This window comes from Oncorhynchus mykiss, chromosome 30 (assembly GCF_057628025.1).
Source record: "Oncorhynchus mykiss isolate SJ-2025 chromosome 30, ASM5762802v1, whole genome shotgun sequence".
In the NCBI taxonomy this organism is placed as follows: Eukaryota; Metazoa; Chordata; class Actinopteri; order Salmoniformes; family Salmonidae; genus Oncorhynchus; species Oncorhynchus mykiss.
In genome coordinates, this window is record NC_143051.1 from 1,272,771 (window position 1) to 1,289,445 (window position 16,675).

Sequence of the window (16,675 nt, forward strand, 5' to 3'; positions counted from 1 at the left end):
TAACCAGGTAGGCAAGTTGAGAACAAGTTCTCATTTACAATTGCGACCTGGCCAAGATAAAGCAAAGCAGTTCGACAGATACAACAACACAGAGTTACACATGGAATAAACAAACATACAGTCAATAATAAAGTATAAACAAGTCTATATACAATGTGAGCAAATGAGGTGAGAAGGGAGGTAAAGGCAAAAAAAGGCCTTGGTGGCAAGGTAAATACAATATAGCAAGTAAAACACTGGAATGGTAGTTTTGCAATGGAAGAATGTGCAAAGTAGAAATAAAAATAATGGGGTGCAAAGGAGCAAAATAAATAAATTAATTAAATACAGTTGGGAAAGAGGTAGTTGATAGGGCTAAATTATATGTGGGCTATGTACAGGTGCAGTAATCTGTGAGCTGCTCTGACAGTTGGTGCTTAAAGCTAATAAAAAATAAAAGCCATTTTTCTCAGTTTCACGCTCCGAGGAGTTACTGCCTTTTTGCTTGGTAGGGCAGCAAGGTACTTGGTATTTATGTTATTTACATTATTCTCATAGGAATGTGAAGAACGTCAGTTCTTATGTGGTGTATTATTTATTGTTAAAGGGTGGAAAATAGGAATGGATGGGCTGTTTATTCAACCAATTAGGATGCATATAGTAAAGTAAATGTGTGACATTTTAGAGAAATATTTGACTTCTGAATGTTTCGGTGTTTGGAAAAATAATACTTTATCAAGTTCCATAACATCAAATATTTTGTTCAAATCATAAAGTTATTATTCAGAATAGAGACAACAGCGTCACCCCGTGGGGCTCCGGGGTTGTGCATGTGTGGATGATTCAATGCATAAAAACAGCCTCTAAATGTAGGTCCGTTTTGTGTTTGTCCTCTGGTTGGTAAAAATCACACTTGCCATTATGAAAGCTGTAGTGTTTTGGCCTTTGCTTTCTCGTGATAAGGTCGTCGGGCTGAAGAATGATCTGATATAGAAATCACCTCAAGTGGAGCACCCTGCTTTAACTGACCAATCCGCTGAGATCAGCGAATCAGCGCAGGACCACGCCAACCTGCCGCAAAGCACGCTGGGACTTCCTTTCTTTCCGAGGCCATATTGGAGCAACATACTTGTAAGTTCACCTCTTTGTTTCATCTTTAACATTTATATATTTAGGCAATGTTGGTGGACATCACCCGGTTGATTACTAACGTGAAATTGTCCAATCTCACATTTTTTGTTTCAGGTTGGCCATAACGGAGTAAATCGCAGCTATGGTGGCCGCCAAGAAGACGGTGAGTCGAGCTGTAGTGAACGCATGTGTGGTCTCATGTACTTCAGGAGGAATCATGGCGCTGTCTGGGCTTAGTGCAACACATGTGTTTACACGTTTTTAGAAACTGTCAATGTCGCCCATACATATCTGTTTGGAACTTGGCCAAACATACAATGTTGTAGTTCCTGAAGATGTCTAGCTTTAGTTGTTAACAAGTGACAGAATCCAGATGTTATATTAACCATCACCGGCTTGCCAGCTAACAGGCTAATATAGCGTTAGCCAGACAGCAAGTTGAATGGTTGTACTAGGGGCATTTTGACCGTATGGTTGGCTAATGAAGAAACCCTAACAGCACTGTCATCTGAACTATTATATCTGATCAATTAACTAGATAGTGTTGTGACTGTCATGGACTTTAGGATGGCAGTAATTGGCCACTAACCCCCCCACCCCCACCCCATTCATCGGTAATAAGGTCCTCAATCGACTTTCTGAATTACCCAAGAAGCAACAAAACATCAAAATGTAAGAACATTTTAGAAGATTGTTACACAAATAAGGTGCAAGAAATTCAGGCCAATTAGTTTAGTCCGTAGAGACGAAAGGAATTTCCGGAGTTGGCGGTTGTCTAAGACCGGCTGTGGTGACTCAACGTCTCAAGTTTAGTAAAGATGTTAGATACAGTGGGACTTTATGTAAAATGACTATATAAATGGAGACACAGCAATGTATTAACTTTCTAGTAGTGAATGCTGTGATGAATACTAAAATTGTCCCCCATAACAATGTGCAGTGTGCTATGTTAAACAGCATCTAACGGCTTTAATGAAGTGACAGCTGCGTTCATATACATGTCGCCATAGTCTAGGACCGATGGTCATGTCGACCTTCATAATCTGCCTTCTACTATTTAACTAGAGGCAGCACCTATTTCTATAGAAGCCCATATTTGTTCTCAGCTTCTTAACTCGTCAATATGCTTTTTAAAGGACTGCTAGCCTTTCATCTATCCCGATGCCCAGATATTTGTAAACCGGCACATGAGCAATATGAACACCATCAGCTTAAATCATCAGTTGTATGCACTCTAGAGACCCCATCTACTTAGTTTTACCTGCAGTCAATACTAATTTAAGGTCAGCGATTTTCTGTAATACAAAAGAAGGCAGACCGTAGTTCATGTTGAGCTTGGTCAACCGCGGGAGCAATGGAACAACAGTATCATCTGCGTACCGGTGCAGGTTACGCGTTTTTACAGACAAGTCGATATTGTTCATGTTAACACTGATGATATAATGGGTGAACTGGTGGCCATTGCGAGTGGACCCGTAGGGGCAAGCAGGAAGTGTACCCATCTATGTGCTGTGATTTGATTCAACTCAACTATTACAAAAAAAGACATTCCGTTGCATGAGCCACATCAGTTATCATAATTTGAATGAACTTTCTACATTACCATTTAAATGATTGCATCACAATACCAGGCGGCCATTGCGAGTGTACACATGAGGTTACCAGTCATTGGCCACTGTAACCCTGGTAATATGACTGGTGAATAGAACAGGCTTGGAACCTATAACCCTGGTCATATATGACTGGTAAATAGAATGAATAGAACCTCTAACCCTGGTAATATGACTGGTAAATAGAATGAAAAGAACCTCTAACCCTGGTAATATGACTGGTAAATAGAATGAATAGAACCTGTAACCCTGGTAATATGACTGGTAAATAGAATGAAAAGAACCTCTAACCCTGGTAATATGACTGGTAAATAGAATGAATAGAACCTGTAACCCTGGTAATATGACTGGTAAATAGAATGAATAGAACCTCTAACCCTGGTAATATGACTGGTAAATAGAATGAATAGAACCTCTAACCCTGGTAATATGACTGGTAAATAGAATGAATAGAACCTCTAACCCTGGTAATATGACTGGTAAATAGAATGAATAGAACAGGCTTGGAACCTCTAACCCTGGTAAATAGAATGAATAGAACCTGTAACCTTGGTAATATGACTGGTAAATAGAATGAATAGAACAGGCTTGGAACCTGGTAAATAGAGGTTCCAAGCCTGTTCTATTTACTCTATTTCTCTGTGCTGCTGCATTGTGGGGAGCATTGTCTAGGCAACCCGGAGACTTGTTTGCTAGTTTCAGCAACCGTCCGTGTTACCACAGACTCAACAGTTAATTTGAAGAAAAACAAATTTATATTTTTTAAATGGTTACGATAGTTATTGTATTACAATGACGGTCTTCATCTATAACCGTCGGTTACATGGTGGTATGGTAATTGTGCCAGCCCAAGTTATATGTACTCAAATCTTATGTATCCCAATTAGAATACCATATATCATGTTTGGCTCAATGCATATGAGCTACGTTCATAGTTCATCAATGTTTCTCACAAAACATAATTGTTACTTTGATGGCAGAAAAAGTCCCTGGAGTCCATCAACTCCCGTCTCCAGCTGGTGATGAAGAGCGGTAAATATGTTCTGGGATACAAGCAGTCCCAGAAGATGATCCGCCAGGGAAAAGCAAAGCTGGTCATCCTGGCCAACAACACACCTGCCCTCAGGTAACTACGGCCTACATTTATTTAGTATTAGCTAAAGTTAAGGACATTATCATTAATGCCCCTTTCACACCTAACATGGTGAGCTAAAGTTTATACCTTGCTAGCCTTGGGTTTATTCATTAGTTGAATTCTGTTGCAAAACGTTTTGCAATGGAAAACGTTTACTCCAAACAGAAAATGTTCTGCAATGAAATCAAGTTATTATTGGACATTCATGTATGTCTCTCTACATTTGGTTCCTAGAGTTAACACTTTCCATTGCAATACCTGTGCTAATTTGCTGTCTGCGTCTCCGAAAACACCTGGGTCACTGAAACATCCTGTCGGCTGCAACTGTTAAAGCAAGTTAAAACAGTTTACATTAAGTGTGTGTTTCGATTTGATATGAAAGTAGGGGGATTCATGTTTCTATAACCGTATCGCTGTTGAGAATTGATTCACGTTTGGATGGAGTATTTGGCTGTTTTGGCTTCCAGAGCCAATTGTCCCTTTAAACAGAACAGGTAAGGTTAGGGTTAGGGAGTAAGGAGTAATGTTAGGCTCCTTCAGTCCTTTATTGGACTAGGCATGGTGGACTTCTTCCTTAATGGGATTCCTGTAATCTGATTACAAAAAACTAACTGTAATCCCATATGTTACCAGCAACATGTACAGTTTTGGTTTCATGAGATGAAATAAAAGATCCCAGAAATGTTCCATATCCACAAAAATATTATTTCTCTAAAAATGTTGTGTACAAATTTGTCTACGTCACTGTTAGTGAGCATTTCTCCTTTGCCAAGATAATCTATCCACCTGACAGGTGTGGCATACCAGGAAGCTGATTAAACTGCATGATCATTACAAAGGTGTGCCTTGTGCTGGGGACAATAAAAGGCCACTCAAATGTGCACTCAATGCCACAGATGTCTCAAGTTGAGGTAGCTTGCAATTGGAATGCTGATTGCTGGAATGTCCACCAGAGCTGTTGCCAGAGAATTGAATGTTCCTTTCTCTACCATAGGCCACCTCCAATGTTTTAGAGAATTTGGCAGTACATCCAACAGGCCTCCGCAGACCACGTGTATGGCGTTGTGGGCGAGCGGTTTGCTGATGTCAATGTTGTGAACAGTGTCCCATGGTGGGGTTATGGTATGGGCCGGCATAAGCTATGGACACCGAACAGAATTGCATTTTATCGATGGCAATTTGAATGCACAGAGATAAATGACGAAATCCTGAGGCCCGTTGTCGCCACCATCGCCTTGTTTCAAGCTTGATAATGCACGGCACCATGTCACAAGGGTCTGTACACGATTCCTGGAAGCTGAAAATGTCAGTTCTTCCATGGCCTGCATACTCACCAGACATGTCACCCATTGACGTTTGGATCGACGTGTACGAGGCAGATGGTCACACCAGATTCTGGTTTTCAGCTCGTCACCTGTGACCAACAGATGCATATCTGTTTTCCCAGTCGTGTGAAATCCATAGCTGAAGGTCTAATACATTTATTTCGCTTGACTGATTTTCCTTTTGAATTGTAATTCAGTAAAATTGTAAAAATTGTTGCATGTTGCGCTTATTTTTGTTCAGTGTATATAACCTCTTGGATTACTTTTAAATTCAGAAAGCCGGCGTTGTTTCCATCAAGTTAAGTTGAACCAATGTGGAATTGGCGTCTGCCCAGTAGGATATTTTTGTTAAATTGTGCATTCATAAAGTATTCAGACCCCTTCACTTTTTCCATGTCACTGATGACACGCCAAATGATGACCACCAATCAGAGACCACTATGACACACCTAATGAATACCACCAATCAGAGACCACCATGATGACACACCAGATGACCACCAATCACAGACCACTATAATGACACACCAGATGACCACCAATCACAGACCACTATAATGACACACCAGATGACCACCAATCACAGACCACTATGACACACACTAGATTACCACCAATCAGAGACCACTATGATGGTAACTGAAAGTAATCAGATTACATCACTGAGTTCATTTATATTATTAATTTAAAAAGTAACGGCGTAATTTAGAAAGTAACCTATCCAACCCTGGTGTAATCCTAGGAATAGTTCCTAGGCGTTGCTTGTGCGTTCTTATGGGTAGGTTAATTTTTGTTTTGTTTTATGTACTCCTCCTACAAAGGCACACCTGTATTGGTCTGCTTGCAGGTGTGTAAGAACAGGAGGAACATTCAAATGAGGGCTGACTTTACTTGCTGCACCTGCAGTTGGTCGTTCAGCAATCGGACACCTTGAGAAAACAACCTAGACAACTACAGCATTAGACTGAAGGGATAATGTTTCATTGCAGTGTAGCTTGTCCTCGTGTTGCTTTCCCCCATACACGCAGAAGGGATAATGTTTCATTGAATGGTAACGTATATAAACTTGTATTGTTTGTTCAGAATTTTGCTGCCTGCATTTCCTGCGGTCATACTTGGCTAAAAGGTATTTGTCCTTCCTCAGGAAGTCTGAAGTGGAGTACTATGCCATGTTGGCCAAGACTGGCGTCCATCACTACAGTGGGAACAACATCGAGCTGGGCACGGCCTGTGGAAAGTACTTCAGGGTGTGCACACTGGCTATCATCGACCCCGGTGAGTGTCCAATCAGACTGCATGTCCTGTTTACCACGCCCATTCTGTTGATGGATGGTCTGCAGACAATCCTTTAGCAGTGAGCAATTTGATACTGTTTATTCTTTCATTCATTTAGCATTGTTTTCAAAGATGACATGAACATCTTTGCAGAGAATTATAAAAATGTATGAATGAAGAATAAACAAACCGCTCTACTACTAAATTACATGTTTCAGTTAATCATTTTGTGAATTTGTAGGTGTAGATATTTTTAAGTTTCACCGATGCTCACAAATTTGCCTGGTGGCTCTATGATGATGTGCCCAGCACGTCACTAGATAAACACCTAATTAACCATTTACCTGAACTGACTGGGCTTTAGCCAGTTGCTTCATTGGTGTCAATGACTTAGTTCCTCTGAAGTTAATGAAGTGACTTTTACACTGTCAAACTAAAGCTTGGTTGGTTTTTAAGTATATCTTGTATGCTAAATAGTGTGTTTCTATTACCAGGTGATTCTGACATCATCAGGAGTATGCCAGACCAGCCGCAGGGGGAGAAGTAGACATTTCACACTCAATGTTAAAAAATAAACTGTTTTCTATGGTTTTTCTTTGGTCTGTCTTTCTCTTAGTGTGCACATGATAAACATTTAGCTACTTCTATTCTATGTTGTAGGTCGTGTCATTTCTCTAATCTATACGTGAGGCTTGTAGATTCAAATGAGATGTGCTGGTGTAGCCGGTGCTATACTGCACCGCTGTAACTCTGCGTTGTGTGGGGTTGATAGACTATAAACGTGCACTTTGGAGATCAGGTAGTTTTAATCAACCAGAACTGACTCTCTGCATCCAAAAGGAAATAAAACATTTGTAGAGCCACATCTGTTCTGAGAATCGTCGCCTCTTTCTACAACAGATGCACAATAGGAGGGACTGGGATCATTCGAGGAGCTAGCCATCGTTCACACATACAATAGCCTGCTAATACCTTAGCTAGCTATTAACCACATGTTGAAATCATCCTAAAAAGTACAATTACAAGTGCATCTTAACAATACCATCCACTTATGAGTAACCTCTAAATATACATCATTATTCATGAACAAAACATTGTACTTAAAAGAATCAAACTTTTCTGAAGACAGAAAAAGCGTGCCTACCTCTCTCAGTGCATCAAAATGATTTGAGCACGCCGGGCAAAACGTAAGTACACACTCCCCTTCTCCCAGGATGCAGGCATGCATAACAAATCAACACAACATATTAATTGATATATGAACCTGGTGAAATTCACATAGTACTTTAACAACTGTTACACTTGTGATTTTTTTTTTTTTATATGCTATTAAGATCTCAACACACGAGCGGATCATGGGTCTCCTAACATGCAATGCCACAAGGATAGACTCGTGACACGGTCTTAAAGTAGTGCACTATATAAGGAATAGGGTGCCATGGGATGCAGGTTATAATGTAGAAGACCTGCGTCACATCCCACAGCCATACAATATTAATCTAAAACGTTTCTCTCACCAGTTCCTTAGTTTTAATATCACATTAAAAACCAGGGAGACTAACATACAGTCCGCCTCTATGGTTACCTGTGTTAGCGATGCACTGTGTCTGTGGTTACCTGTGTGTTAGTCCGCCTCACTGTTTCTATGGTTACCTAACACACGGTGCATCGCTAACACAAAGGTAACCATAGAAACAGTGAGGGGGACTAACATACAGGTAACCACAGACACGGTGCATCAGTAACACACAGGTAACCATAGAAACAGTGAGGGGGACTAACACACAGGTAACCACAGACACGGTGCATCACTAACACACAGGTAACCATAGAAACGGTGAGGGGGACTAACACACAGGTAACCACAGACACGGTGCATCGCTAACACACAGGTAACCATAGGAACGGTGAGGGGGACTAACACAGGTAACCAGAGACACGGTGCATCGCTAACACACAGGTAACCACAGACACGGTGCATCAGTAACACACAGGTAACCATAGAAACAGTGAGCGGAACTAACACACAGGTAACCACAGACACGGTGCATCAGTAACACACAGGTAACCATAGAAACGGTGAGGGGGACTAACACACACGTAACCACAGACACGGTGCATCACTAACACAGGTAACCATAGGAACGGTGAGGGGGACTAACACAGGTAACCAGAGACACGGTGCATCGCTAACACACAGGTAACCACAGACACGGTGCATCGCTAACACACAGGTAACCACAGACACGGTGCATCACTAACACACAGGTAACCATAGAAACGGTGAGGGGGACTAACACACACGTAACCACAGACACGGTGCATCACTAACACACAGGTAACCACAGACACGGTGCATCGCTAACACACAGGTAACCACAGACACGGTGCATCACTAACACACAGGTAACCACAGACACGGTGCATCGCTAACACACAGGTAACCACAGACACGGTGCATCACTAACACACAGGTAACCACAGACACGGTGCATCACTAACACACAGGTAACCACAGGCACGGTGCATCACTAACACACAGGTAACCACAGGCACGGTGCATCACTAACACACAGGTAACCACAGACACCCAGATCCTAGATTCTAATAAATAATGTGTCTACATCTTTCATTAGCCGTTCTTGTTTTGCAAAAGCAGTGGTCATAATTCACACGTGTATGGGGTGGAATGTCTAGCAGTAATTCTACGTCTCTAACTACAGCAGTATTGTCCTGATACTCTACTGTACCCTCTATATAATCAGATCCTGCATATTAAACCCATATACTCAGACCCTCAATATACTCAGACCCTCCATATTAGACCCTCCATATACTCAGACACGCAATAAACTCAGACCCTCCATATCATACCCTCCATATACTCAGACCCTCCACATTAGACCATCCATATACTCAGACATTCCATATCAGACCATCAATATACTACGACTGTCCATATTAGACCCTAAATATACTAAAACCCTCTATATTAGACCCACCATATACTCAGACCCTCCATATTAGACCCTCCATATACTCAGACATTCCATATCAGACCATCAATATACTACGACTGTCCATATTAGACCCTAAATATACTAAGACAATCCATATTAGACACTCCATATACTCAGACCCTCCATATTAGACCCACCATATATTCAGACCTGACATATACTCAGGCCTGACATATTAGACCCTCAATACACTCAGACCCTCCATATTAGACCCTCCATATACTCAGACATTCCATATCAGACCATCAATATACTAAAACTGTCCATATTGGACCCTAAATATACTAAGACCCTCCATATTAGACCCTCCATATACCCAGACCCTCCGTATTAGACCCACCATATACTCATACCCTCCATATTAGACCCTCCATATACTCAGACCCTCCATATTAGACCCTCCATATACTCAGACATTCCATATCAGACCATCAATATACTCAGACCCTCCATCTTAGACCCTCCATATACTCAGACCCTCCATATTAGACTATCCATACACTCAGACATTCCATATTAGACCATCAATATACTGACCATCCATATTAGGCCCTCAATATACTCATACCCTCCATATTAGACCCTCAATATACTGAGACCCTCCATATTAGACCCTTCACATACTTAGACCCTCCATATTAGACCCTCTATATACTCAGACCCTCCATATTAGACCCTCTATATACTCAGACCATCCATATTAGACCCTCTATATAATCAGACCCTCCATATCATACCCTCCATATACTCAGACCCTCCAAATTATACTCTCCATATTAGACCCTTCACATAGTCAGACCCTCCATATTAGACCCTCAATATACTGAGACCCTCCATATTAGACCCTTCACATACTTAGACCCTCCATATTAGACCCTCTATATACTCAGACCCTCCATATTAGACCCTCTATATACTCAGACCATCCATATTAGACCCTCTATATAATCAGACCCTCCATATCATACCCTCCATATACTCAGACCCTCCAAATTATACTCTCCATATTAGACCCTTCACATAGTCAGACCCTCCATATTAGACCCTCCATAAACTCAGACATTCCATATTAGACCATCAATATACTCAGACTGTCCATACTAGACCAAAATATACTAAGACCCTCCATATTAGACCCTTCATATACTCAGACCCTCCATATTAGACCCACTATATACTCAGACCTGACATATACTCAGACCCTCCATATTAGACCCTCCACATTAGACCATCCATATTAGACACTCCATATACTCAGACCCTCCATTTTAGACCCACAATATACTCAGACCCTCCAAATTAGACCCTCCATAAACTCAGAACCTCGATATTAGACCCTCCATATTAGACTCTCCATACACTCAGACATTCCATATTAGACCATCAATATACTCATACCCTCCATTTTAGACACTCAATATACTGAGACCCTCCATATACTCAGACCCTCCATATTAGACCCTCCACATACTTAGACCCTCCATATTAGACCCTCTATATACTCAGACCCTCCATATTAGACCCTCTATATACTCAGACCCTCCATATCATACCCTCTATATACTCAGACCCTCCAAATTATACCCTCCATATTAGACCCTTCACATAGTCAGACCCTCCATATTAGACCCTCCATAAACTCAGACATTCCATATTAGACCATCAATATACTCAGACTGTCCATATTAGACCAAAAATATACTAAGACCCTCCATATTAGACCCTTAATATACTCAGACCCTCCATATTAGACCCACTATATACTCAGACCTGACATATACTCAGACCCTCCATATTAGACCCTCCACATTAGACCATCCATATTAGACACTCCATATTACAACTCCATATACTCAGACCCTCCATTTTAGACCCACAATATACTCAGACCCTCCAAATTAGACCCTCCATGAACTCAGAACCTCAATATTAGACCCTCCATATTAGACCCTCCATATACTCAGACCCTCCATTTTAGACCGACAATATACTCAGACCCTCCAAATTAGACCCTCCATATACTCAGACCCTCCATAAACTCAGAACCTCCATATTAGACCCTCCATATTAGACCCTCCATATACTCAGACATTCCATATCAGCATCAATATACTAAAATTGTCCATATTAGACCCTAAATATACTAAGACCCTCCATATTAGACCCTCCATATACTCAGACCCTCCATATTAGACCCTTCATATACTCAGACATTCCATATCAGACCATCAATATACTCAGACCCTCCATATTAGACCCTCTATATACTCAGACCCTCCATATTAGACCCACCATATACTCAGATGTGACATATACTCAGACCCTCCATTTTAGACCCTCCATATCAGTCTCACCATACACCCAGACCTGACATTTAATCAGACCCTCCACATTAGACCATCCATATTAGACCCTCCATATTATAACTCTATATTCAACCCTCCATTTTAGACCCTCCATATTAGACCCTCCATATACTCAGACCTTCCAAATGAGACCCTCCATATACTCAGACCCTCCATATTAGACCCTCCATATTATAACTCCATATACTCAGATCCTCCATTTAGACCCTCAATATACTCAGACCCTCCATATACCCAGACCCTCCAAATTAGACCCTCCATAAACTCAGACCCTCCATAAGCTCAGAACCTCCATTCTAGACCCTCCATTCTAGACCCTCCATATACTCAGACCCTCCATATACTCAGACGCTCAATAAACTGAGACCCTCCATATTAGACCCTCCATGTACCCAGGTTCTCCATATTAGATCCTCAATATATTCAGACCCTCCATATTAGACCCTCCATATACTCAGACCCTCCAAATTAGACCTATATACTCAGACCCCTCCATATTAGACCCTCCATATTAGACCCTCCATGTACTCAGACCCTATATATTACTTAGACCCTCCATATTAGACCCTCCATATTGGACCCTCCATATTGGACCCTCAATATACTCAGACCCTCCATATTAGACCCTCCATATACTCAGACCCTCCATATTAGACCCACCATATACTCAGACGTGACATATACTCAGATCCTCCATATTAGACTCTCCATATTATAACTCCATATACTCAGACCCTCCATTTAGACCCTCCATATCAGTCCCACCATATACTCAGACCGGACATATACTCAGACCCTCCACATTAGACCATCCATATTAGACCCTCCATATTATAACTCTATATTCGACACTCCATTTTAGACCCTCCATATTACACCCTCAATATACTCAGACCTTCCAAATTAGACCCTCCATAAACTCAGACCCTCCATAAGCTCAGAACCTCCATATTAGACCTTCTATATACTCAGACCCTTCATATACTCAGACCCTCCATAAACTCAGAACCTCCATATTAGATCTTCTATATAATCAGACCCTCCATATACTCAGACCCTCCATATTAGACCCTCCATATACTCAGACCCTACATATCAGACCCTCCATATACTCAGACCCTCCATATTAGACCCTCCATATACTCAGACCCTACATATCAGACCCTCCATATACTTAGACGCACCATACTAGACCCTCAAAATACTCATACCCTCCATATTAGACCCTCCATGTACTCAGACCCTATAAATACTTAGACCCTCCATATTAGACCCTCAATATACTCAGACCCTCCATCTCAGACCCTCAATATACTCAGACCATCCCTATTAAACCCTCCATGTAATCAGGCCCTCCATATTAGACCATCAATATACTCAGACCCTCCATATTAGACCCTCCATATACTCAGACGTGACATATACTCAGACATTCCATATTAGACCATCAATATACTCAGACCCTCCATATTAGACCCTCCATACTAGACCCTCCATATACTCAGACCCTCCATATACTAAGACCCTCCATATACTAAGACCCTCCATAAAGACTAAGACCCTCCATAAACTCAGGACCTCCTTCCATATTAGACCTTCTATATACTCAGACCCTCCATATTAGACCCTCCATATACTCAGACATTCCATATCAGACCCTCAATATACTAAGGCTGTCCATATTAGACCCTAAATATACTAAGACCCTCCATATACTCAGACCCTCCATATTAGACCCACCATATACTCAGACCTGACATATTAGACCCTCAATATACTAAGACCCTCCATATTAGACCCTCCATATACCCAGACCCTCCGTATTAGACCCACCATATACTCAGACCTGACATATACTCAGATCCTCCATATTATAACTCCATATACTCAGACCCTCAATTGTAGACCCTCCATATCAGTCCCACCATATACTCAGACCTGACATATATTCAGACCCTCCACATTAGACCATCCATATTAGACCCTCCATATTAGACCCTCAATATACTCAGGCCCTCCATATACTCAGACCCTCCATACTAGACCCTCAATATACTCAGACCCTCAATATACTCAGACCATCCCTATTAAACCCTCCATGTACTCATGCCTTCCATATTAGACCCTCAATATACTCAGACCCTCCATATTAGACCCTCCATATACTCAGACCCTCCATATTAGACCCACCATATACTCAGACGTGACATATACTCAGATCCTCCATATTAGACCCTCCATATTATAACTCCATATACTCAGACCCTCTATTTTAGACCCTCCATATCAGTCCCACCATATACTCAGACCTGACATATACTCACACCCCCCACATTAGACCATCCATATTAGACCCTCCATATTATAACTCTATATTCGACCCTCCATATTAGACCCTCAATATACTCAGACCTTCCAAATTAGACCCTCCATATACTCAGACATTCCATATCAGACCATCAATATACTAAAACTGTTCATATTAGACCCTAAATATACTAAGACCCTCCATATTAGACCCTCCATATCAGTCCCACCATATACTCAGACCTGACATATATTCAGAACCTCCACATTAGACCATCCATATTAGACCCTCCATATTAGACCCTCCATATAATCAGGCCCTCCATATACTCAGACCCTCCATACTAGACCCTCAATATACTCAGACCCTCAATATACTCAGACCATCCCTATTAAACCCTCCATGTACTCAGGCCCTCCATATTAGACCCTCAATATACTCAGACCCTCCATATTAGACCCTCCATATACTCAGACATTCCATATCAGACCATCAATATACTCAGACCCTCCATATGCTCAGACCCTCAAAAAACTCACCCTCCATATTAGACCCTCCATATACTCAGAACCTCCATATTAGACCCTCCATATACTCAGACCCTCCATATTAGACTCTCCATACACTCAGACATTCCATATTAGGCCCTCAATATACTCATACTCTCCATATTAGACCCTCTATATAATCAGACCCTCCATATTAGACCCTCCATATACTGAGACCCTCCAAATTAGACCCTCCATATTAGACCCTTCACATAGTCAGACCCTCCAAATTAGACCCTCCATATTAGATCCTCCATATCAGACCATCAATATACTAAAACTGTTCATATTAGACCCTAAATATACTAAGACCCTCCATATTAGACCCTCCATATCAGTCCCACCATATACTCAGACCTGACATATATTCAGAACCTCCACATTAGACCATCCATATTAGACCCTCCATATTAGACCCTCCATATAATCAGGCCCTCCATATACTAAGACCCTCCATATTAGACCCTCCATATCAGTCCCACCATATACTCAGACCTGACATATATTCAGAACCTCCACATTAGACCATCCATATTAGACCCTCCATATTAGACCCTTCACATAGTCAGACCCTCCAAATTAGACCCTCCATATTAGATCCTCCATATTAGACCATCTATATACTCAGACCCTCCATACTAGATCCTACATATACTCAGACCATCCATATTAGACCTTCTATATACTCAGACCCTTCATATACTCAGACCCTCCATAAACTCAGAACCTCCATATTAGACCATCTATATAATCAGACCCTCCATATACTCAGACCCTCCATATTAGACCCTCCATATACTCAGACCCTACATATCAGACCCTCCATATACTCAGACCCTCCATATTAGACCCTCCATATACTCAGACCCTACATATCAGACCCTCCATATACTCAGACGCACCATACTAGACCCTCAAAATACTCATACCCTCCATATTAGACCCTCCATGTACTCAGACCCTATAAATACTTAGACCCTCCATATTAGACCCTCAATATACTCAGACCCTCCATCTCAGACCCTCAATATACTCAGACCATCCCTATTAAACCCTCCATGTAATCAGGCCCTCCATATTAGACCATCAATATACTCAGACCCTCCATATTAGACCCTCCATATACTCAGACGTGACATATACTCAGACATTCCATATTAGACCATCAATATACTCAGACCCTCCATATTAGACCCTCCATACTAGACCCTCCATATACTCAGACCCTCCATATACTAAGACCCTCCATATACTAAGACCCTCCATAAAGACTAAGACCCTCCATAAACTCAGGACCTCCTTCCATATTAGACCTTCTATATACTCAGACCCTCCATATTAGACCCTCCATATACTCAGACATTCCATATCAGACCCTCAATATACTAAGGCTGTCCATATTAGACCCTAAATATACTAAGACCCTCCATATACTCAGACCCTCCATATTAGACCCACCATATACTCAGACCTGACATATTAGACCCTCAATATACTAAGACCCTCCATATTAGACCCTCCATATACCCAGACCCTCCGTATTAGACCCACCATATACTCAGACCTGACATATACTCAGATCCTCCATATTATAACTCCATATACTCAGACCCTCAATTGTAGACCCTCCATATCAGTCCCACCATATACTCAGACCTGACATATATTCAGACCCTCCACATTAGACCATCCATATTAGACCCTCCATATTAGACCCTCAATATACTCAGGCCCTCCATATACTCAGACCCTCCATACTAGACCCTCAATATACTCAGACCCTCAATATACTCAGACCATCCCTATTAAACCCTCCATGTACTCATGCCTTCCATATTAGACCCTCAATATACTCAGACCCTCCATATTAGACCCTCCATATACTCAGACCCTCCATATTAGACCCACCATATACTCAGACGTGACATATACTCAGATCCTCCATATTAGACCCTCCATATTATAACTCCATATACTC

The 16,675-nt window shown here is 41.4% G+C and overlaps 1 protein-coding gene across 1 annotated transcript; it reads left to right on the forward strand.

Moving 5' to 3' along the window:
* Positions 1-1,230: 1,230 nt before the first annotated feature.
* Positions 1,231-7,046, forward strand: rpl30 (ribosomal protein L30). The gene is made up of 4 exons (XM_021559733.3): positions 1,231-1,273; positions 3,701-3,846; positions 6,325-6,455; positions 6,950-7,046. Exons 1-4 carry the CDS (start codon positions 1,253-1,255, stop codon positions 7,000-7,002), a joined length of 351 nt encoding a protein of 116 aa, XP_021415408.1. The 5' UTR covers positions 1,231-1,252; the 3' UTR covers positions 7,003-7,046.
* The last annotated feature ends 9,629 nt before the right edge of the window (positions 7,047-16,675 follow it).